A 25,466-nucleotide genomic window follows, 5' to 3' on the forward strand; every position below is an offset into this window, starting at 1 on the left:
TCTCTCCACCCCAGTGTTACAGATTACAATTTTACTGAAAGGAAGTAAGAATAAAGACAGAGTATTGTATATTTGAGCAATTGTAATAAAACAAATATTTCTACTACTCAGATTTGGAGACTCTGGAACATATTTGGTCATACCTGGGGATGATATTTAAAGACCTTTATAAATCTTTTATCCTATATTTCTTTTTTTTGTTCCTCAGGCTCTGAAAAGACAGATGAGTATCTTTTGGCCAGATTCAAAGGTGATGGTGTAAAATACAAGGCCAAGCTAATTGGCATTGATGACGTGCCCGATGCAAGAGGGGATAAAATGAGCCAAGATTCTATGATGAAGCTAAAGGTAAGAAGGGAAAGCATGCTTTGTCTCCATCTCAAGCAAATATCCAGCAGAGAGAATTATATTAGAAGTTTGTGTTTACCTATATCTCAATTATTTGAAAGGAAAACATTTCTTTTTTTTTAATTTTTTTAAAATTTTTATTTATTTATGATAGTCACACAGAGAGAGAGAGAGAGGCAGAGACACAGGCAGAGGGAGAAGCAGGCTCCATGCACTGGCAGCCCCATGTGGGACTCGATCCCGGGTCTCCAGGATCGCGCCCTGGGCCAAAGGCAGGCGCCAAACCGCTGCGCCACCCAGGGATCCCAGGAAAACATTTCTAATCACATAATTGATCCAGTGGTGCCTCATTTTCTGAGGAGTCTTAAGTTTGCTTGCTTATTGTGAATGCAAACAGGGTTCAGTCTAATAGGTCTGAATTCTAGGGACCTGACTTAATCTCATACTTCAGGACAGTAGATGCCTTTTCCTTTGGGTAGATCAAGTTTTAGATCCTGGAAGTACTCAGGTGAAATTCAGGTCTCTATTTGGAGCCTGTAGCTCTTTAGCGTTAGCCCTGTGGGTTGTTTTTTTTTGTTTTTTTTTTTTTTCTTTTTTAAGATTTTATTTGTTTATTCATGAGACACAGAGAGAGAGAGAGAGAGGCAGAGACACAAGCAGAGACACAAGCAGAGGGAGAAGCAGGCTCCATGCAGGGAGCCCAACATGGGACTTGATCCCGGGTCTCCAGGATCACGCCCTAGGCGGTAGACAGCACTAAACAGCTGAGCCACTCGGGCTGCCCCCTTCTGGGTTTTTAAATTTTTAAATTCTAGCACTGTCGCTATGTGAAATTAATTAAATAAATAATAATTGTTAAATAAGGCCAGACCTCGAAGGAGCATCTTTGAAGATCTAATCCAGTCTTCTTGTCTTTACCAATGACCATTCTGAGGCCAAGAGAATTAGAATGACTTGTCCAAGGTCACATAACTAACACAGGATGTCCTGGCTCATTGTCCTCTCTTTCATTCCACCCATCTATTATGAAAGGTGCCTGATTCTTTTGTAGACGGTAAACCAATCTGAAAATAGAGCTGTCTTTTAAATGTTTTAGCATCAAGAGCATCGTAGGGTAGTTTTAACTGGATTTTTCTTGTTTCCCCAATACCATCAGGGAATGGCAGCAGCTGGTCGGTCTCAGGGACAGCACAAACAGAGGATTTGGGTCAACATTTCTCTTTCTGGGATAAAAATAATTGATGAGAAAACTGGGGTAAGAATTCACTTTCACTAACACCTTTCTGACTGCCTGAGTCTGACAATGTGACTTAAATCTCAGCTCCCTGTTTTCCTTTTCAAAAATCTGTAGGGGAAAAAAAAAAAAAATATATATATATATATATATAAGAGTATATATTACTTCTCCAGAAATAACAGGCAGAAAACTGATAGGGTAGGAAGTGGGGAGTCAAGATAATTATTTTGAAATTTATTTTCTGTAAGGGATGTGAACCTCCAGTCTATAAACACAGATGTGCTGTAAATATCACTTTAGTATTTTTTGGACCCCAGGTACACAGAACTAGATTAACCCTCAGCCCTGGCCTGTGACGCTGTCATAGATCTATGCCTGGCTTTCGTTTTAATATATTGACTACATGCAAACTTACAGGCCAACCTGAAGCTAAAATATTACCTGTAACACATTTACCTTTTCTTTCTTCTCTCTTTCCCCTTTCTCTTCAGATGTATCCTTGCTTTGTGTATGTGTGTGTGTGGTTGCTGTTATTCTACTGCATAGGAACAGCCATGCTTATTTTGCTTATTTTTTTGTGAACTTATCAAACGATGATCATACCTCAGGTTCTCTGGGACTTTATTTTCTCTACCCAACATAACATCATAAGATTCATTTACTTAAAATGTTGTTTGTAGCTCATTTCCATTGCTATAAAATACTCTGTTGTATCAAGGTATTGTGGGGAGACCGCCAGTTATTATCCATCCTTCCCTAGAGATGTCCATTATCTATCATGCAAAATCCACTGGAACCCTGACACCTGCTCGCTTACCCTGCTGGTCCTCATGTACTGCTGTTTCCATTCTCCTTCATCTCTCAAGTCGATTTTCCCAAGCCCATCAGAGAGTGGAAGCAGGTTTCCCTCAAGCATTCTCGTTTCCCAAATCTTCTAAAATACCCAGCATGAACTTTGCAGTGGCACAAGACATTTGGAAACAAAAACCAAGACACATTATGACCACCTACGAATATCCCTGAAGAGTTGAGCCCTGCTATGTGCTTGAAAGGATTAAGAGAAAAGGAAGCAGGAGGATAGAGGGGAAGGCACTACTAAACCAACAAACCATGTAACTCCTCGATACTGATGTGAGCATGGGAAATACTTGATGCCGGCATTTGATGACTTCCAGGATATTCTGGGGATAATTGTTCCAATGGTACTTAGGATGATTTTTCTGGCCACTCAGAGCCGTTGTCAAAGGATCCCTGTGAATGCTGTTCTAGCTTAGTTATGCTGTTCACCTGGGTTTGTCTTTTAGTTGGGAAAGTTGACCCACTTGAATGGTTTAGTAGTAAAACATCTCATCTTTGCTTTAGAAATTCTTGGTCTCATAATCCTCAATCCTTTCTTGCCGTGTGGCATCACATCTTGGGGATGAAGCCAATCAAGTATCAATATTCTAAGAAGTGTTTTTCCCATTTTTGTTTTCTATTCTTGTTCTTTTTGAAGTCCTTACTAACAAGGATAAATGTAGCTCTGGCCTTAAACCAGAGGCAAAGATTTCTTCCTTCAAAGATTTTGGCTTTTCAGAAATGCCTGGGTAGCTGATGCTTTGTTGTGTTACATTGTAGATTCTAGTTGTATCAATAAATCTTTTTTTAACTTTCTTTTTCAGGTAATAGAGCATGAACATCCAGTAAATAAGATTTCCTTCATTGCCCGTGATGTGACGGACAACCGGGCATTTGGTTATGTGTGTGGAGGAGAAGGCCAGCATCAGTTTTTTGCCATAAAAACAGGGCAACAGGTAAGCCCCAAACCTTGACAAATTTCTGGAGGAGGGCTTTGTCCTCAGTTGAGCATAGAGTGTCTGTCCTTCAACTAGAGATCTTGCTAGAGACAGTTGGATATGGGAGGACTAAGCAGTGATTCAGAGGATGACCATCTTCATTGGCCTTAGGATAAGACCTTGTCATTGGTCATTGAGGACCATGTCATTGAGGCCCATGTCATATATGGATAAGAATTGTTAGAATGGACTTTCTCATAAGGTCAATGTTGATTTTAGAACAATAATGGATTATTCCCCAAAATCCTGAAGGGACTTGGAAAGTTACTATAGTCCTTCTTGTTTTGTTTAAATACTTCTTTATTCTGCTGCCCTTTACGTATCTGGCAGTGAGGATGGGGGTAGTGGTGATCCCCCATAAACCAGGGGAGGATAGTAAGAGGCTTTAAGAGAAAGGAAAAAAAGAAAACAGTACTAATCAGAACTGATGGGGGAGGCAAAAAGAAAATAATAAGATTAAAATACTCATAAAGATGTTCTTGCTTCAGGCTGAGCCATTAGTCATCGATCTTAAAGACCTCTTTCAAGTTATCTATAACGTAAAGAAAAAGGAAGAAGAAAAGAAAAAGGCAAGTACTACCCACTAGTGACTCTATTAAACTTAAGACTATATTCAGGACCATGTTTGAACTTTATGTAAACATATGGCCTATCTGGAGAGTTGACTTCTTTGTGGCTCGCCAAAGAATAGACAGTTTAGAAATGTATTGTCTCTTGTTCCAAGTAGAGCCATGGATGGATGTTATAGTTAGACATTTCTGATTTTCAGTCCCTGACTCTTGTCTTTTCTCCCCACAAACTTCACATTGGTTCCAAAGACAGTACAGGATAACCAAGTTTAAGTGCAGAAACTGTATTCAAAAACTGAAATCTAGTATTGATATGAAAAGAGCAGGGGAATATAGGGCTAGAAATTATATATATCCCTTTAAGTGTAGTTACTAAGATCATTGAATTTGTGTCTTTCTTTTTAGATGGAAGAAGCCAACAAAGCAGTAGAGGTAAAACTTCATCTTTACTTCTTGTGAATTGTACATGTGTTGTATATAAGTCCTTGTTTGCTACCTGTCCAGGCATGCTCCCGTCCTAGCTTATGACTATGTGTCCATGATCCCTCTGGCCATAGAAGATGTGTATTTGAATTATCAGTGCCAGAATCATAACTTCTTAGCAAGCTAATACACTAGGAAATTAAATTCTATAAGAAAACTCACCAATTAAACCCCTAAATATTTGCCATCTTTTCAGAATGGGAGTGAGACCCTACTGACCCTTGATGACCAAGCTAACAAACTGAAATTGGTATGTATGTGATTTTTTTATGATTCTTATGATTGTTATTTAACAGAACATGGGTTTACTTCCTATAGATGTTGCTAATACCAAATCTGCATTGAATCTGTATGGAAGTCCAGTTACGAGAACAATTTCCCTAAACATTAATATAACAAAGATTAAAAGTAATCTTTTTAGTAAACACATCTGAATCTAATCCACAAATTTTTTTAAGAGTGTGGACTAGATGGATTTGTTTGGGGACATGTCTACACTTCCAGACATAAATAGCCTAATATCAAACCTATGTTAGTTAAACGAAAATCAAATTATGACAACAGATTTTCCTAAACTTTAGTTTAGGAAACAATTACAACAATATACAAAGTAAAAAATTTTGTAGACACATCTGAATCTAATCCAAATACTTTTTTAAGGGTGTTGACCAGATGGATTTGTTTGGGGACATGTCTACACCTCCTGACCTAAATAGTCCAACAGTAAGTGCCTGTTTTTAAATTTGCAATGTAATGAAAATGACATCTATAATTCAAATTGGCAATTAACCAGAAATCTTGAGCATCTTGTTGAAACTTGGAAGGTAACTGCTGATTTTTCCACATAAAATTTTACTGGCTACTAGAACAAAATTGCATCTTAAGTTACCATGGGAACCTATCTGCACTAATTCAGATATATTAATTTTGCTTGGAGGTTAGATCTGAGCAGTAGGACAGGCAATGAAATCCTTCTTGGTCTTACTTAGACTCAGAAAAAAAGCTGAATAATAATCCTTGGCATAAGTTCCACTTGAAGGAAGTGTTTGCTAGATGATTAATTGTAAAACCACCTGGCCTCTTCAATATTTTTCTATTCTTTCTAGTGTGACTTAACAGCCTAAGCTTGGTGTGAAGTAAGACTTAAATAAAATGCTCAGTTATGTTTAACCAAGGGCTGTCCTTGTTTTAAAAAGTTGCTCATTCTTTGAAGGACACTATAGTGTATCAAGTCTTCTAAATATTGATCTGTAACAACCCTCTGAGAATGAGCAGTATTTTCCTTTATGGATAAGGAAATGGTGATTCAGAAAAAAACTCACTCAGCCAAGAAAGAGATCCTGATTCAGAGCTTAAGCACAAGTCTCAGACCTTCCAAAACAGGCCTCAAGTTAAACTACCCATGTAATTTTAAATGACTTCTTATAACTATTTTTTTTTTAGCAGTTTCTTGAGTACCTGACATTCACAAGGCACAGAAAGAAGTGAGCTGTACAATGTCAATGACATCATGGAGTTTACTGTCAAGCAGGCAGAGCTTGCTTAAAACTAATCACAAAGCCCATTAATTGATGTTAATTACATGATATTTGTCTAGTTTAGAAGTTCATATAATGCCTCGAACTAAATGAGTTTCTGGACTTGAACATAAAAGATGAGAAGGCAATAACCAGACAAAAAGAGCATCAGTCTAGAATTATGAGAAGAATGTCTGTCTAGGAGTCTCTTATATCAGGGAATTATCAAGAAAGTCTACTTGGCCAAGAAGGTCATAGGAATTAAAGCAGCAGCAGGATAAAGGACTGGGTAAGTCTCACTTGCCAGAATATTGCAGAGACTGGCAGCCCATGAACTTTCACATAACATGCTCAGGCCTGATGAGGTGGGAAGGAGCAGAGGCTGCATACTCTCTTCTCTGTCCCCAACTCTATGAGATTCATGATGCAAAACAGCATTTCAGAGGCTCTAAAAAAGCCTGCAATAGAAAAGAAGCCTGTTCAGTGTTCTTTTCAGTGGTGAGTCCTAACTCACTTGTATGTGGAACCTTTTATTCTTCATAACATTTGTTACCATCCTAAGGATAAACTTTTAAAATACAAGATTAGATGATCCTGAAATGTCCATGCTAGCCCTGAAGTCCTTTTGATTCCTAGACAGCTTTGCCCCCTCCTCTATGGTAGCACCCTTCCCAAAGTGAATTGATTATCTAAATGACCTACTTTCCAAGTATAACTGACATTCAAACATGTATCTTAAAAGAGATCAAAACACTCAAAGTAGAATTCCAGTAGGATAGGCAGGAAAGCACTAACTATTCCATCTGCTTCTGTAGACTTGTAGTAAGTTCTGAAAAAGGAAATGAAAAACAACATGAGTATTCCTTAATCTTAGTTATATTAGACCTAATGCATTCTAAGAATTTTTGGTTTATAGAAATTACAGAAAGTTTTAAACTAATAATAAATTAAAGTAATAAATACCATCATTGGGCAGCCAAGGTGGCTCAGCAGCTCAGCGCCGCCTTCAGCCCAGCTCCTAATCCTGGAGACCCATGATCAAGTTCCACATCAGGCTCCCTGCATGGAGCCTGCTTCTCCCTCTGCCTGTGTCTCTGCCTCTCTGTGTGTGTGTGTCTCTCATGAATAAATAAATTAAATCTTTAAAAATAAATAAATAAATAAATAAATAAATAAATATCATCAAAGTAGATGGTATCTGAAAAGTGAGAGCATGTTAATGGCACTCATTGTGTGCTGGTTGGATTTTGCCCACGTTTGTACATATTGACTCCATATTCATAGGCCACAAAATGGACTTATTTCTACTTGATAAAACTAGAATGTTTAAAAATATTCATAACCTTAAAGTGGTTGCTCTGGAAGAGATGAAGAAAGGAAGAAACCTAAATTACCTGGACTTTATTAGTGGTTCCCTGACCCATCTGCCCCTCCCCCAGCATTTAAACAGAATAGTTTTATGCATTTTATGCGTTTCAAATAAAACTCATGTTGCAAACGAAGTGGCATCTCTTAGAACATAATTTTTATTGGAAAATAATTGAATAATATCCTTCCATACTGCCACTCAAAAGAAAAAGAAGAAAGAAAAAAAAAACAAAAGACATTTCTCAAACTTTAAAAATGGCCATTTGAAAGCACAGTTATTATGAGAAGAACATAAGGTATGACCCTCCTCGCCCCTGCCCCCCACCCCGAAGGCTGTTAAGTCTGATACAGGGATGGGATCAGAGCACAAACCACAGTATCATGCGTACATAAGATGCCATGGGTGAGCACAGGTGATGCTGAAGTAGAAAGGTGAATGGGAAAGGCTTTGTAAGGAATTTGAACTTGACTTGGGTCTTTGAAGTGTGTAGGAAAGTAGAGAGTAGTTAGGCTAAAGATCAACTATTTTAAGTGATTTTGAAAGGCTGGCTAATGAGGCTTATTTTAGGATAGGGGATAGAAGGAAGCCACTGGAAGCTTTGAGCAGGAAAGTCCAGGATTCAGCGCTGGAGTAGTTGGGAGAGATCAGCTACCTGGAGAAAGCTAGGTTGTGGAACTTAGAATGTAAGACCTCACCTTCATGCAGATACCTCTCTGGTTGCCTACTTCCTCCTCTTACTGGAGCTCCTTAAGAGCAGGGGTCACATTTCATGTTCATGTTATCAGTGCTTGTCTCTCAGGTGCTCAGGTGATGGCCAAGTGGATGGAATGTTGACAATCCAACAAAGATTTAATGAAGTTCTAACCTAGGGGGTGGATGAGGAGTCCTACATTGTTCCATTGTAGTCTGTGAACTAGACTCTTAATCCTGGATTAACAACAAACCCAACCTGAGGAGAGCCTTATACATTTTACTTATAGGGTGACTATTCAGAAGTCTAACATTGTGGCTCCTGTTTGGTGTCCTAAGAACTTCTTCTGAAGTATTTGAAAAGGAGAACTCTACCAGCTGTGAACACCCAACTGTTCTAACCCAGAGGTGGCTCATCATAAATGAATAAATATTAAAATCACAAGCTTTTGTAATACATTTTGTCCTATCTTTTGATTGTTAAAGATCCCTACATTAAGAGATCTTCCAATCCATTTCTTTGATTCAAAAAAAAAATTTTTTTTTAATTACAAGCTCTTTCTTCTGACAAATTCTTCTGGTTATAAAGAGAAAAACTGGCTTTTAAAAATTGCTTTTATACCTAACAGTAAAGGAAGCTAAAGATAGAATACCAATTAGGCCTGATTTAGGACCTAAACATTCAAATACTTTGTTTTTTTAAAGCCAAGGAGACCTATTCTGGCTCCTTTCTACTCACTAGTTTGAAAATTTCCTATTCCCTTGAGGTTGTTTTTGTCCCAGTGCTCAAAAAATATTTAGTAAGCCTCTCGGAGTAATGCTAGACCTTAACTTCCAGCTCAGCTAGGCATTTTTAATTTGTGTATATTCTTCTGTGGCTAACATAGGTGAGTAGTTAATGGATTAAATTCAGTCAGAAGGAAGGTGTGTCAGTTTGACAGCCCTGCCCCGGCGTAGGCCCAAATTATTTATGTCACTGACCTGAATAAAGACATGTCATATTTTTCAAATTTTCTGTTTTTATATTGAGAGGGATATCTTATCTAACAACTGAGAATGGAAGTAATTAAGATCGAGAGGGAATAGACTTTGTAGAGTTAAGTATTTGGTATGTTTTTTAAATTGACTCTAAACCTACCTCTCCACCTTATATATGAATTAAAGATTACATTGTACATAAATATTAAATCTAAATTGAAGATTAGCTGAATTTATCCACCCAACGGATGAGATTACTGTCACAACACAGGCAACTGTAAGGTGCATTATGAAAACATGCACAAATACAAGAGGTTAATGTGATATGTTAGAATTTATCAGTGTTTTGAGTATCACTTTCTTCTTTCTCGAAGGACACAGACAAAGGGTTGTGTCCCAAAGAGACTAGGATGATGGGAATGAGAGATCCAACTTGACTAGCACCTTGAAAAATATCATTAACTATTTAAAGGGGCATACCTGACCGGCCGTGTGATGTTATGGGGAAAATCTGTTTTTGTCCCTTGGTGGAAAGAGCAATTATAGGGAAATATGTTTGACCTTAAACTTTGTTACAACCAGAACTATAAAATATTAGCCAATGAATTCACTCATTTAAAAAGATGCTGTTACATCGATTCTGAGGCTACAGTGTGCATCAGGTGGGAGGCTGGGTTAGGCTTCTGAGGTCTTTTCTTACTTTTAAGCTCAGTATGCTTAGATAATTGCTTAGAGTGACATGCCATTGATCCCCTTTAAGTCTTGCAAAAGCAGCAATGGGAACAGCGACAATTGTGAATGCCGCCAGTCGGCCAGGGTGAGCAGACACATGACAAAAGCAAACAGTACAGTTTCACTTAATGAAGGGCCAACAAAGTTGAGACCTAAATAAAAGGGCAATGGGCCGGGGAGGGTCAGGGGTCACCTATTCAGCTGCTAGTAAAGAAATATACTCAGGGAGGTGATGGGAGGAGGTAACGGTCAACCGGTCTGTCAGGACCAAACTTTAATGGGAATTTTGATAATCCTGATCATCTTATGTAGCTTTCTCATTTGAAGTCACAACATGGACTAACACTTTCTTTTTTCTTTTTTTTTCTTCCCAAATGTGATAGGAAAGCAAAGATATCCTGTTAGTGGATCTAAACTCTGAAATCGACACCAATCAGAATCCTTTAAGAGAAAATCCATTCTTAACAAATGGCATTACCTCCTGCTCTCTTCCTCGACCAAAGCCTCAGGCATCTTTCTTGCCTGAAAATGCCTTTTCTGCCAATCTCAACTTCTTTCCCACCCCTAATCCTGATCCTTTCCGTGACGATCCTTTTGCACAGCCAGACCAATCGACACCCTCTTCGTTTGATTCTCTCAAATCTTCAGATCAGAAGAAAGAGAATTTGAGTAGCTTGTCTACTCCACTGAGTAACGGGCCCCTGAATGGGGATGTTGATTACTTTGGTCAGCAGTTTGACCAAATCTCTCACCGGACTGGCAAACAGGAAGCTCAGGCAGGCCCATGGCCCTTTGCAAGTACGCAAACACAGCCAACAGTGAGAACTCAAAATGGGGTATCTGAAAGAGAACAGAACGGCTTCCATATCAAATCCTCCCCGAACCCTTTTGTGGGAAGCCCTCCCAAAGGACTGTCCGTACTGAATGGCGTAAAGCAGGACTTGGAAAGCTCTGTCCAGTCCTCACCACATGACTCCATAGCAATTATCCCACCACCACAAAGTTCCAAACCGGGAAGAGGCAGAAGGACTGCTAAGGTGAATTGTCTTCTCCACATATCCATTGGCAGAATGCATGTTCGGTACCAAAGGGTGGTGTGATGCAAGCTCTTTTTCCTGCTGCTATTGTAGTTTCCTGTGTGGCTGTGACATAGAAGGTGGGATAAGGCACATCTTCCTCCAGGAATACCTTCCTCTGATTGCCACCCTTTCTAAGCTTCTCACTCAGCAGTGTTTTCACACCCTGCTTTCCGTTTGCATGTCTTGTCACTTATTATTAACTAAACACAAGTTTTTCCATTTTTAATGCTGCTATGCTTCTATAACTCTGGTAAGTTTGATCGTCATGTTCTGGAAGGGGAGGGCAGGGATTCTTTGTTATGCCTCGTGGACCTTCCCCACACTAACGCACGCCCCACACACCCCTCATATTGCGTTAAGGGCCAAGGCGGTGGAGGGAAATTCTTGAGTTTGCCTCCTCTATTCACCGTTGACTGAATAAGCCATTGCTTTAAAAGACATTTATATATTTACTATTACCAGTTCATTCAAAAGCAATTTAAAATGTGGTTTCTGGGAATATATTTTTAAAAAACTCATGCAGGCTGGCCTAATAATTAGACTATAGTATTATCTTTAGGCAGACTCATTTAAACCCAGTAGAAGAATAAAAAATATGTAGGTTACCTATTTATTTAAAGTTGTCCTTACTTTCCCAGCTTCAAGCTTTTATCTGACAAAGAGACCAGACGGATACAAAGGCGTAAATGAGTAAAATAGATTTCACCTTGAGAGTCGTCTTTACATCAGTTACCAAGAACCAGTATCTGTGCATTGCAGGGATCTGTCTTTCTGGGGGTGGAGGAAAGGAGAGGGGAGCTTTGGCTTTTTGTAGTAGTTTACCAGTAAGAGGAAAAGGTTTTTCTTTTTGTGGTTCCTAAATTTGAGGTACAGGATAGGAGACAGAATGAAACTGTCTTTCACTATTACTGAGTAACTCTTGGGTCTCCCTCTCTGCCCTGTCAGTCTCCAGCAAAAGACTTGCTTGCATCAGACATCTTTACCCCTCCCGTCTCAGAACCTCCAGGCCAGACATCACCTACAGGACAATCTGCAACCCTACAGACCAACCCTCTGGATCTCTTCAAAACAAGTGCTTCCACCCCAGTGGGGCCCCTTGCGGGTCTAGGTAGGTGCTTAGAGATTGAGTTAGATTTGCCTCTGTTGCTTGCACTCATAAGATTACAATGCACAGGAGGAAGGTACTTCATATCCATACGGGTTCCAGGGACATCAAGACCTGAGCATCCCAAGGAGGCTTTCTCCCACTTTGACTTTCGTAGACCTCCCTCACCCTCATTTGGTTACTTTTGACTCACAACTGAAATTTGGCCCCTGTAGTTGGCATGTGGGAAGAAAACCATTTTTGATATTGCGCTTACCTGAGCCAACTGGCAATGGCTTACAGAAGACAACTGTAAGGGATTCTGAAGCTCAGACCAGCTTCCTTGGAGAACCGAGGCAGAGCTGAGAGCCTCATCTATCATCTGTATTGGAAAAAACTGGTGACATGCACGTCTGCTGTGTAAGTTGCCATTACTAGATCGAAGATCTATCCCCTATTAAACTGATACGCTTCTTGGACAGGATATCCTGTCCTATCCCAGAAAGGGATATAAGTTAAGTCCCAAGCAAGCGTAAGTCATATGATCAAAGTCTTGGGCTCTCAGCCCAGCTCTGTTGCTAGGCATACAAGGGGTTTGAGACAGGCGTATATCCTGATCAGTCTCTGAATACTTAAGCCTTAGCTGCTCCTTGCCAATATTTTGGCTGAGTGTTTTATTAGAGTTAAAAGACAAATGCTAGAAACCTGAAGTCAAAAAGAACAGGGAGATACGGGAAGAGATGGGATTTGACCAGATGCCTAGGATGTGCCGGTGCTCATTCATCAATGCGTCTAGCTCACATGAGCCACTGAGCCACTCTGTAGCAGGACACTGGGGAAGGCCACTTGGCTGAGGACTGGCCCCGCTGGTGTTTGCCCACAGCCTCCAGTGCTTTTCTGCCTCCGTGGTACAATCTTCAGAAACCCCGACAATAGTCCTTGCTGTCCTGCTGAGGATTCTCTTTGTTGTTTTGCTTCTTGGCACTTCTACAAGCTCCAGACACGCTCTGTCTTGGGCGGGGTGGGGGGGGGGGGGAGCTATGGATGAAGAGGGACTCTCTCCCTCACTTTGTAAAATTTGACCAGAGCTCTTGGTTTTCTCTGTCTCCTGCGGAGTCAATCATCAGGACCCTATTTTTTTGTTTCCCTTGCTGCTTTCCGGCAAAGGAAAATAGTTTCACTTTGTCATCTTAAATCGGTTTAATCTTATCTGGAGCATGGCGGCAGGAGGAGGTTGTTACCCAACTGTTGAGTGGCCAAAATCAATGCAGGCGTGGGAATCCAACTTGTTCTTGCATTTATACCATCAAGAGTGTCCCGAAACGCTTCACGTCTCTTGTGAGGCTTCCCCATTTTCCTGCCCCTGCAAGTGGAGCTGGTTGGTGCTTTTCCTTGCAGAAGGCTTGAGAGTTTGTATGCACTGCCTGCGACTAGATCACATCACAGAGCTTGACAGTCTAATATCAATGCCCCGAAGAATTTTTACAGCCAATATTTAACAAGTCAGCTCAAAAATACAGCTGGACCCTATAACTGTTAATTTATTCAGACGAAGTGAAGCTTTTTGGCTAGGTGCCCCTGTTGAGGCCTTGGAGTATACAACTGCAGAATACTGATGATTCTTCCAAGTTTGGACATGGGACTCAAACTGAGCTCTACAGTATAGCCCCTGTCCACTAGCAGGGATCCTCCGCCAAACCATGGAAGGTTGTAGGTCTCGCTTCCGTTAGACCCAGCTGGGGGGGGGACTGTCTCTTCTGGAGAACTGGGGGTGGGGAGACAGCATTGTAGAAAGCTGAGGCTTCAGCTTTGATAGCTACCCCGTGTTTTAATCTAGCGTCAGGAGGTAATAAAATTAACGTCTCATACCCACTCTTTCCCTTTCCTTACCTCTTGCCTCCACTTTCTCCAGCAGGGCCTTAAATATCTTGGAAACACAATGCATGGAATCCATCAGATGGGAATGAAGGCTGGCATAAGCATATGCTGAGAAACCTTGAATTCCCAGCAGATATCACATTTTTCTCTTTAACCACCACCACTCCCACCAGTACCATCTATGACTAAAGCCATACATCTTCCTAAGGGAAAGCAAGTCACCCAGCGTGAAAAATGATAAAAATTCTACCCAATCTGTACATCTAGTTTGGTGTAAATTATTGAGTGACTTTGGCTTTGGTTAACAAAATTTAAATAGTTTTGTTGTAACGTCCTAGCAATAGCTTCACTCAAACCCAGGCCACTTTTAGAAGCCACTGTTGTGGAATGTGAGAGGACTTCTCCCTTGATTAGTTGTGAAACAATGTGCATACCCTTTAGTATAAATTAAGTCTAATTTCTGTACCTATGAAATTACTATTTGAATTAATTTCCGTTAAAAAAATAGTCCTATATATTGATGCCAAGGAGGCAGAACAGGAGACCAGGGTACTGGATTTGCAGCTGGTATCCCTGAGTTTTAGTTGTCACAGACTGTGAGCTTCCCAATTTTAATAATTCATTTCTGGTACCCAGCTCCCTAACCTCAAAAATAATCATGTTAATTTAGTAAGATGACCTTTTCTGAAACCTACCACTGTTTGTGAGCACACCATGCATCATGGCCAGATGGCTAGCATTCATGCTCATACAGTGGAGTCAAGTAACATCAATTTCCAATACTAAGAAAATTTAAGATAAAGTATCTTGCTACATCAGCCCCTGAACATCACTTTCAAAATATTTCTCACTCTGGAAACAAAAACATTCCTAACCCAAGTTAGAAGTTTGGAGGCCTTTTCCTAGTTCAGTTAGAAAACTTTCATAACTAAAGAATGCTCTTACTCTAAAGCTCAAAGCAAGCAGATTTTGAGAGCAGGGCATCATTCATGAATAGGTATGAGGCTGAATTTAGGGGTTTTTTGTTTGTGGTGGCAGTTTAACTGGGTCATTAATATACTTGGGAAGAGACAGAAAAGAAAACGTCCTACATATTAGAACAAGATATAAGGAATGAGCTTCTCAAAAAGAGGTGGGAAACGTTGGAGAAACCCACATTTTTAGTGATTTCTTCAATCCTTAATCGACATGGCAAAGATGCAGGAGATGGAGCCAATCCTGCAAAAAGATTAGATGCTTGGACACAGGCAATTAGTTACTTCAGAAGGTTTGGGGTTTTTTGGGGGGGTTGGGGGCTTTGGAGAGGGGTTTGGGTTTTAGGGTTTTGGGTTGGTTTTTGTTGTTGTTGTTTTGTTTTGTTTTGTTTTTGCTTTGTGTTGTCTTCTCTCCCTCCCTTCCTCTCTTAAGTATCGTGTTCTGACTTCTGGCAAGGTTTAGTGAGTGACACATGGCAGGAAGCACTTTTATTCGAAACAGCTCTCCCAGGATAACCAGCCTTTCCTCCATTTATATGTATAAAAGTCTGAAACTATCTTGGCATCAACCAAATTTTATCATCCTTTTATATAGCTGTGTCAACCTTGGCAGCATTTAAAAGCAAGGAAACTGAAATGGTTTCTTCAGGATGCAAGCATGCTGAGGCCTAATATACATGCGTGATAGCTGGTTTCCATAAGACTCCAGACAGGAGCCAGCTGCCAAATGAAAAGATCAAATCAATGACTCAGAGTACCCAATGGATTATCTTCATTAACTACTTCGCAATCAGTATGGCTTGTTTATTAAATATATTCCCTCAACAAACACGTTCATGCTATTGACAGGCTCTGTCCTAGCTGTTTGAAATGTAGCGGTTTGATAAGCACTCGTTTTTCCATGACTAGGTCCTTATGGAGTGTAGTACCCTTCTAATGAGAAAAGTTTAAAAATCTCTGGTAGAAAAAAAAAAAGGGCTTCAAATGCAACCAACGTGTGAATACCAGCTATTCTGTATTAGCTAGTTTATCTTTAGAATGATTTAGTTTCTCGAGACCTTTTCTTCCATGTCAGCCTTAAGGCTTCAGGATGGTGTTTGCTATGTAGATGCCTGGTAAATGCCCCTCAGAGAGTCATATTTTCTGAAACTCAAGAATCCTCTTCAAGCTTGTGTCCTGATAAATTGCTTTCCCCTGCTTCCTTCAGGTGGTATCCCGGTTGGCCCCCCTCAGGCAGGCCCCTGGAACCCAACGTCTTTAGTCTTCAATCAGTCCACTTCAGTGGTCCCGGGAGCCATGATGAGTGGTCAGCCTTCAGGATTCGGCCAGCCAGTTGTTTTTACCACAAGCCCAGCTGTTCCAGGTTGGAACCAGCCTTCATCCTTTGCAGCCTCAACTTCCCCTCCAGCCCCTGTTGTTTGGGGCCCATCAGCATCTATGGCACCCAATACTTGGTCCTCAACAAGCCCTTTGGGGAACCCTTTCCAGAGCAATATTTTTCCAGCTTCTGCTGTGTCTACCCAGTCCCCTTCTATGCTCTCCTCTCTTCTGGTCGCTCCTCCTCAACCACCTCCCAGAACTGGCCCTCCGAAGGACATCTCCAGTGATGCCTTCACTGCCTTGGACCCACTTGGGGATAAAGAAGTCAAAGAAGTGAAAGAAATGTTTAAGGACTTCCAACTGCGACAGCCACCTGCTGTGCCTGCAAGGAAGGGAGAACAGACTTCCTCTGGGACTTCAAGTGCCTTCTCCAGTTATTTCAACAGCAAGGTTGGCATTCCTCAGGAGAATGCAGACCATGATGACTTTGATGCTAATCAGCTGTTGAAAAAGATCAATGGTGAGCTACTCACTTCTCTGTCTATTGTACCAACGAGTATTTCCACTCTTGTATGGGCCCACAGAGTCCTTAGAAGAACTCTCTCCCACCTGCCAATAGCCTGACTCTTGCTTTCTTTGGTAATCAGTGGTGATGGAGACAACTTGACCATTTCCCTTATGGAGCGAGCTTATTACCTTAGCTGTTTCTAAGGGCTGGCCCAATGCTGCCCTCTTGTGACAATTCCTAAAAGGGCTGCCAAGAGCTATTGAAATTCAGTGGGTTGTGGCGCCTGGAAGGTTGTGCAACAGAGCCTCAGCCACACTCCACGGCCTTAGTGAGGGAATTCTGAATCTCTTTCACTTCAGGTCCATGTGCACAGCCTCATCTGACGAATTTGCCTGCTACAATCACAGGGAGTCCTAGTATTTGGTGGTGATTTTTGTTCCATGATGTAAATTCCAAAAGTATGGAACTTAATTTCTGAGATAAGCTTGACTGGGGGACTTTTGCCTATATTTGGGAAAAATTTGTCTACTGACTTCTTGGTGTTTCTTGCCTTCTAGAACCACCAAAGCCAGCTCCCAGACAAGGTTCCCTGCCAGTTACCAAATCTGCTGACAACACATTTGAGAACCCTTTCTCTAAAGATTCTTTTAGTTCCTCACAAGCCTCTGTAAGTATCAACTACTAGAAGCTGTTGTTCCAGAGTACATGCCACACAGAGCTACTGTGTCGTGAATTAATCTTGTTTGTATAATAAGTTTTTGGTACTAAAGGATGTTTAGGTTTATCATTGAGAACCATCACAGTGAAAACATCAACTCAAACTGAGGAGAGACTTTTTTTGCAGGGGCTATCATCTTGAGCTTGAGAAATTAGTTTCATATAGAAAATATCATTCGTATCTCACTTTGCCTGGCTCACAAAAGCATTTTGGGAGAAAACTGAGCCAAAATAATACTATATTTAAAAATCTTTCAAGGAGAGGCACCTGGATGGCCCAGTGGTTGAGTGTCTGCCTTTGGCTCAGGTCATGATCCCCGGGTTCTAGGATCAAGTCCCGCATCAGGTTCCCCACAGAGAGGCTGCTTCTTCCTCTGCCTATGTTTCTGCCTCTCTCTTTGTGTGTCTCTCATGAATAAATATATAAAATCTTTTTAAAAAGTCTTTCAAGTATTTAGATTCCCGATTTCCCACCCATGATCTTTTAGCTCATAAAAACAGGTACCTTTCATTTGGAGAAGGCAAACATCATTCATGTGAACCCTGACTTTGATGTAAATAATAAATATGCATCACAAATTGTAAGCAGGAAAACAGAAATCATATAATATCATAGACCCATATAATATCTGATTTGTCTGTGACTTAAGTGATTTTTAAAGGAATTTGAGAAGTCTTAATTATTAATTATAAGGTTTTTTTTTCCTTCATAACTGTAATTAAACTTATTGACTGGATGGTTTTATCTTCATAGATAAAAGCTTCTCAACCCACATCTTCTGATGTATATAGGGATCCTTTTGGAAATCCTTTTGCCTGACTTCTGTAAGTAGAAGATCCTACTAAGCTTAGGTTTGATAAGGCAGCATGGCCCAGGGGGTGAGGGTGAAATTTTAATTTTAGAATTGATACAAGGTTAAATCTCTGTAACTTAGAAGTAATAGACGGGAATCTATGCTTAACTAATTCAGTAATGACTAAGCTGAGCATTTAAGAATAGAATTATACATGCTACAAAAATAGTAATATCCCCATGGGATATGGATTTCTATCATATCCTATGTTTTTGACATTTCAAAATAACACTTCTCTATGACAATAAGACTCATATAACACATAATAGCTTTCTAATTGTTTGAGGTTTTTTTTTTTTTTTTTTTTACCTTCATATTGAAGTGACTGCAAAGCTTCCTAGTAGTTATTTGATTTCTAAAGAAGGTTTGAAATCTGAAGACTTTTTGAAGAACAGGTCCGCTAAACATATGCTGCCTCCCAAATCAAATTATTTCTCTTTGAGTGATCTCAAAAGTAGTCTAAACTAGTCTGAGGATATTGAATGCGAAAGTGGTGACAGTTGCCCATAGCTTCTTCAAAAGCAGCATATGACCAGATGAGTCTGCAGGTGGCTTTCACTAGTATACTTTATCCTAGGTGAGTTATTAGGTGTAACTGTTACCTGAGACTGAGACCATGGGAGGGCTTGGCATGACCTTTTCTTTATCAGCAGTGAGTGGAAGCAGCTTCATTTGATCTTAGAAGATTGAAGTCAGTGGAAGAAGACTTGTCCACATTTTAGAGGAGGAAGGGTCATAGCTGGTAGGGGAGAACAATAAAAAGGATGAAAGGAACCAACCCCCCCCTTTTTTTTTCAGCCTTGCCCCATCCAGGTGGGACTCCTAAACTCTGTCTTGACCCATCTAGAATTTAATCATTTTAAGTAGATAAACATCTTAAATCTGACATGAACAATATATTGACTTTATATGCAATTTGGATTGTTGCCCCTCACTTGACTTCTAGAATTACAATATTTCTTAAAGGGCTTTTCTGTAAAGTCTGCTTCAGAGAACAGGCTGAGATTATTGAAAAGACAAGTTCTTGGGCTCTGCTCTAGCCCTAAGAATTCCCCTCAGATGCTGAGGAAGAGCTCCATGTTTCAGAAAGCCTGCAGTTTCTAATGCTGAGAGAACAGTAAAATATACTGAAGGGCTAGAAGTCTTATCAGAGACTCATTTTCACCTCATCTCCAAGGGAGGTAAATATGGACAGATGGAAAGGAATAAACTGCATCCAGAGTCGAGGAGGACTCTTTGCACTAAACTGAATTGATGAAAGGTCTCCTTGGAGGCCCTTTCTTTCTTAGATCATGAAGGAAAGATTATTTTGGTGAACTTGCTAAACTTACAGTTTGGGATTGGGGGTCGGGGAGCATTATCATGGGAGAAAATAGCTAACATTATTGAACATGGGTGTTAATCACTTTATTACAGGTTCTGTATTTATTTATTATCTAACTAAAGCCTCTCACATGAGCCCTAGGAGATACTATTATTGAGGTTTTAAAATGATGACTTGATATTTAATACATCGATATTTAATCCAAAAGTTATAACCATGGTTTGTTTCTTCTTTGCACTTCTCTAGGAACTTGATATGCTGACTACCCAGAGGAACAAAAAGGTTGGCCTTAGTACTCAAGGACAAAGCTAATAGCCAGACACGTCCTGACCTCTGCTCTTGTTCCAGCTTTGACATATTATCTGTTGCCTTATTTCTTGTTGCCTCTTCCACTTGTAAAATGCCTTTCACTTTTCTGTTTAGATTAAAGCTAAACTGAATCTATGGCTTTAAATAAATTAAGAACCTAAATTCTCTAGCTTAAATGTAAATGAAGTAGTTTCCCCACTTGAACCATTGCCTATTGTGTTCCTAGAACCTTCTAGAACACTCTACTGCGTACCCTCTGGTTAGGAGACGCAGCCACCACAACTCCTCAGATGACACTGTTTTGAATAAATTTTAAAATCCTTACTGTTCAAAGTTGTCTGGGGTTCCGTTTTACAGCATAAAACCTAAAAGTTAAAAGCAGGCATGTTTTTTAATCTTACTTCATATCCACATTTATAGAGAATTTTTAAAGTAAAATGGAAGCAAGTCCAACTTCTCTTAGACACTTGGGAATCTGACACACTTACAAACCTTTTTAAAAATATAACTTCTCTTCTTGAATATTATTTTCTCTGAAGGGCAAAAAAAAAATTTTTTTCTAATCTCCTGCTAGATCGTGCAAATGAGGGAAAAGCATTACTTGTCTCTCCTTTCTTCTTCCCTCTGATTCTTTTTTCAGTCAGTTTTGTTCCCAGGTTCATATAACATAACTTCCCTTTCACAAGCAACAGAGTTTTGTGGGGCAAAAAAAAAAAAAAAAAAAAATCTAATGATTCATGGATCTGAAATGTCTCTGCCTTCTCAGTAATTGCTAAACCCCATAACTAAGATTGCAAATGGACACACCCTTTATCCTTTCCATGGAATAGGAGGCCATCCTCTTGAGCTGAAGTTCCAGAAGAGCAGTTCATGTTGAAGAAAATGAAAGAAAAATTGACCTCATCAATGAAGGACTATACTCTGAAGAGCAACACATCAGAAAGTTCCATGTGATTGTGCCAAACATATTAGGTGCTTATTTGGTCATGCTAGACCTTTATCAAGTAACTGGAAAACTTGCTTGAAGCCACAATCTCACAGTTAGTAGGAGGATAAATGGGTGGGTGGGTGAGAGGAGAGAAGCTGTAGAACGAGCATGTGGTGTTATCATTGAAAATCTAATGTCTGCAGTATTTTTCTCCTTATAACCTTGGAAACTCTCCCAGTTCATTTCCAGTCATATTGTTAGCAGTTCTGAAGGATTTGTTCCTGCCAAAATGAGTTTCATTTTGTTATGTTTATGTTGGGTTTTTAAATGTTGTCTCTTGACCTCTAATACTCAGGTTCTGTGGGTGATAATCAACCATACAATGTTACCTTTCAGTAGAAGAGAATGACTGCTCAGGATCTCAATAAGATGGTGACCTCCTGAACCTTTATTGATTAGCCCCAAGTAGTCCAAGCTAAAGTCCTGTGGTTTTATGTTTAATGGTAATAGCTGATCGTGTATGGCATACTTTCCCATCTGGCTTCCTACTCAGTCATTATAAACACAGACTTAAAATAGTGTTTTATGTGTCCAAATACCTGAATATGCTCACCTGGAGGCAATTATTTCAAGGTAGTTAAATTTTGGAAGTAGACAAATTTTGAAAATGATGATCAGCCACACAACTGTTTTGTACATACTTATTGTGCACTTTTCTGTATGCAAATAAAGCTATAAATTTACTCATTTCAATAAACTGGAATGGCGAATTTCATGTGTTAGCATCAATTTATTCTTACAGTCGATCCCAACTTTGAGTTGATGTGTTAGAGTCAAGGTGTAAGATCTATCGGTCTAAGGTGAGAAAATATTAGTACATTCTGGATTGCCACAAAGATGAAGAGAAGGTGGAAATCTGTGAAATAGGACTATGAGTAAACTATTGTCTGTTATCTTTTTTTTTTAATTGTCTGTTATCTTTTAATGCCTTATTCTCCTCTCTCTGAAATACACGTATTCCCTTCCTGGGAGTTTAATGGGAATCCAAGGGATATGACCTGTATCAGAATGACCTCTACTGAAATCTAGTACAAAAATCATTTTGAACCCTTGGGTCATACCTTCTACCCTTTACCTCTCCTTGTTCTTGATTCAGTCATGTTTGACCTCACCAAGAGCTCACAACTATGTGGCCTGATCTGGCCTGGTGGAGGCCATTAGGAGAACTTCTGTGTGAGGTAGGCAGGTCCATGATGAGACATCTTTAGCACAAGGACACTCTTAAATACTCTGCCCTAGTATAAATGTTCAAGGCTCTCTCTCTCTCTCTCTTTTTTTTTTTTTCCAAAAAGACCTAGATCTACTGGGAAGATGACCTCAAGGCAGGCCTTGCTTCAGTACAAAAGTCTTGATCTTAAACTTTTCTAAGGATTAAGACAAACTTGGAAACAGATGGGTGTCATTGATGGGTATTTATGAGTATAGGTTCTTCATTATCACTGCCTTACCTTTCCTCTTAATTGAAACATTTGGTCCCTTTCTGCCAACACTGAGTAGAATATAGAAAAATAGACTCCACACAAAAGCAGCTTCCAGTAAGCCACAGATGTGCTGGAGAAGGCTGCTGATAAGAGCATGTTGCACAAATTATCTGGCTTATCCAGATGCTCTGCAATGTGTCTAACCCACTGACTCAGTGCGCTGTTTCCATGTGACTTAATCTGTAAGATCTTGCCGGAGGTTAACCCTTGCTCATGTGTACAAGGGGAGGACATTCATTTCAATGTAGTAGGAACTACTGTTGGCCAAGCAGGGAGAGGTGCTTACTGAAGTGTCTCTGCAAAGTGGAAACAGATCTCTTCTTTGTAAGGTTATTTAGTAACAGTACTTGTCACACCTGTATATCAGAAGTTCAGCTCTTATGATCACCCTATTATACCAGGAGGACGGTTTCTTTTAGGCATCAGATCTAAACTAAAAGCTGGACTTTAACAGCCAGCATGCCCTCAAATTCCTCACATAAAGGCAATACAAAAGGAGAAAGTACTGATTTTCTCAAGATAATCTTGCATCTATGAGGTGCTTTACCATTTACACAACATAATTTCATCCAATTGATATCATAATCCTATAGGGTGAAATCTGTCATGGTTTCATCTCATCTGAGGGTCACTTCCACGCTTTAAAATCTATTCCAACTCTGGAGTGATTGCTGTGGTATTTTATTGTAAAACTGCATTGTGGTAGGGATATCTTTTCAGTCTGTGATTTCAAATTCCTCCATCAGAATGTTAACCATGGTATCTAGAGAGAGCCAAACACAGCAAATTCTGTGTCTTTCCTGTGCTGAAAGCAGGGAGGGGAAAAAACAGAAAATGTAGCTAACTCAGAAGTTTGGTTGACTTTGCAATAAGCTGATGAGTGAGGACTTTGACCCATGTTCCCAGATAAAGTTCAATACAAAGTCATCTAGTAAAAGACAGGAGCTCCCTAAAAGTCCCTGGTAAATATTTAAGCTATTACCATTTGGAGGAAATTGCTAAATAATAAAACATTTAATTCTTGCTGGGAAATGTTGTTTCAACTAACTTTCTTCTAATAAAAATAACTAAGACTCAGTTCTAAATTGATATGCCAAACTTAGACACACACAAAGCGGTGTGACAGCAGCAGCCTTGTTAACATGTCCTAATAATAGCCAGGCTGATGGCCAAGGGCCAGCCATGTGTCATCTCACCTAATGAGGATCTGAGCCCCCTGTTTGCCCTTGCTTTTCTGGAATTATGTACTTAATTACTAAACCTCTATTGTGCTGAAATCATATGAGTGCCAGTCTCCAAGGAGATGACAGTGTGGGCTACTCGGTGGCAAAGAAACTGGGTTTCTGCCTTGACCAAAGTTGAGATGGTTATAAAAGAAAAGAAAACAAAACAAAACAAACAAGCAAACAAAAAATGATTCTGAAAGTCTCCATAACTAAGTTTTCTTCTGATGTTACTTATGGGGTTTGATGTCAATTCTCTTTTCATTTTGGTTAACTTCAATCACTATTATTTTACCTTAATTGTGAGAAAGTGAAGTTATTGCCATTGTAGAAGTTACATGATGACCTGACTGGGCTGAGGCTGAGCTGTGAATGGTTCTGGGGTGTGTCTGAGGCTGCCTCTACCAGGTACGCACTTACACTGATTGATCATCACAAAGCCTTCTGTTTGGGGGGCACTAAGAGGAGTGCTGGATCACAGGAGCAAATGGAGAGGGAAGGGACCAGGAATGGAAAACTGATGTGACATTTACCTCCCCACCTCCCTCACTAGCGTAAGAGACTGGCCTAGAGACTTGATGATGGAAATGATAGTTAGAAGCAGGAGGAGTTGTCTTTTTTTTTTATAAAAAGCCCTGAGAACAGGTAGGCACCCTATAGCCCACGTGGCCATTGGCAATAAAAAGACTACATCAATGGAAAGGCTTACAGGGATTAAAATTAGTAGCAAGTTATTTTTCTCACATAAAAAGTCTTGATTGAGGGCTGCTGGTATTGGATGAGCAGCTCAACAAGGCTCTCAAGGACATTGACTCTTTTTTAGCTTTTCACTCCAACTTTTGTAGCCTTTTGGCTTTCTGTTCTCGTTTATTGCCTAATGGTCACAAGATGGCTGCATAGCTCCAAATATGATGTTAGTGTTGAAGGAGGTTCAGAACAGGAAAGTGCAGCACAGCCAAGGTCTGCTCCTTGAACCAGTAATTTCAGTTTTCCTCCAGGCTTCCCAACTACTTCACTATGTCTCATTGGCCAGAATTTGGTCACATGGCTATTGCTAATTGCAAAGGATGCTGGGAAGTCAAGTTTTTAGCTTTGCCAACCTCTATAATGAAAATAGTTAAGGAAGAGACATGGCTGGCTAAATAATTTATGGGGCATAGGACAAAATAAAAATAGAGGGCTCATTATTCACAAACCAGGGCGGAAAATGCTATTAAAGACACTAATGCATGAACATATCCTTTCTTCTGCAACCTTTTTCTTATTATAACATATTTTATTTGCTATTTAATGTTGTTCTAAGTAAAAAAGAAATAGAATTTTAAAGTGTTCATGTGAATTTTATTGCTAATCTTTAGCTGGTAACTGGAATTGCTGAAATCATGCAACTTGTATTTCAGAACTCATACATGCATATATACTTAACATATGTATTTCATTCCTACCAGAACAGTAGAAACACTGCACAAAACGAACTCAACAGTTCTTAATTCACTTCTTGATACATGAACATTCTATCAGTACATGCTACCTTTAGTTCACTAATGAGTAAAGAGAAATGGTGAAAAGAAGAAATACGAGTGGTTCTATCTTTTTCTTTCCTTTCATATTATTATTTTCAGCGTAAGTAGATGGCTAATGCAGAGAAGTGACACCACTAGTAAGAAAGATATGATAGTGTTTCTTGGTCATTTGTGTTTCTTTTTGTGTTGGAAGTAAGTTCTGGTTCAAATGGAGCGTATGACCTCTCAGGGCTGTCACTTACACAGTGATGGGCAACAGACATCTACCTCATACTCACTTGGCTTTGACTCACTGAACTCCCACACATCACGGGTCCACCTAAATTACATGTTCATGGGGCAACAGAAACATTCTGTGCAAATGTGGCGGCATAGTAGAAGGGACACGGTGAGCATTTCCTCTGTTCGTGTGCGTGCTCCATTTTCCAATCAAACTTGCTTTCAAA

At 39.8% G+C, this 25,466-nt stretch overlaps 1 protein-coding gene across 3 annotated transcripts in view; it reads left to right on the forward strand.

Moving 5' to 3' along the window:
- The window catches only part of DAB2 (DAB adaptor protein 2), a 50,991-nt gene extending 29,483 nt beyond the window's left edge, over positions 1-21,508 (forward strand). The window contains exons 3-16 of one of the 3 annotated variants that reach the window (XM_038535255.1): positions 209-348; positions 1,505-1,603; positions 3,247-3,378; positions 3,909-3,989; positions 4,395-4,421; positions 4,669-4,722; positions 5,133-5,195; positions 10,142-10,795; positions 11,783-11,945; positions 15,981-16,613; positions 17,159-17,268; positions 18,073-18,143; positions 19,743-19,778; positions 20,636-21,508. In XM_038535255.1, the coding sequence (XP_038391183.1) occupies positions 209-348; positions 1,505-1,603; positions 3,247-3,378; positions 3,909-3,989; positions 4,395-4,421; positions 4,669-4,722; positions 5,133-5,195; positions 10,142-10,795; positions 11,783-11,945; positions 15,981-16,613; positions 17,159-17,268; positions 18,073-18,138 (2,222 nt within the window). In that variant the 3' untranslated portion in view covers positions 18,139-18,143; positions 19,743-19,778; positions 20,636-21,508. Of the gene's footprint in view, positions 1-208; positions 349-1,504; positions 1,604-3,246; positions 3,379-3,908; positions 3,990-4,394; positions 4,422-4,668; positions 4,723-5,132; positions 5,196-10,141; positions 10,796-11,782; positions 11,946-15,980; positions 16,614-17,158; positions 17,269-18,072; positions 18,144-19,742 lie in introns of all 3 variants that reach the window. The other 2 variants (XM_038535254.1, XM_038535256.1) reach the window with 2 other exon arrangements.
- Positions 21,509-25,466: the final 3,958 nt, after the last annotated feature.

This window comes from Canis lupus, chromosome 4 (assembly GCF_011100685.1).
Source record: "Canis lupus familiaris isolate Mischka breed German Shepherd chromosome 4, alternate assembly UU_Cfam_GSD_1.0, whole genome shotgun sequence".
Lineage (NCBI taxonomy): Eukaryota > Metazoa > Chordata > Mammalia > Carnivora > Canidae > Canis > Canis lupus.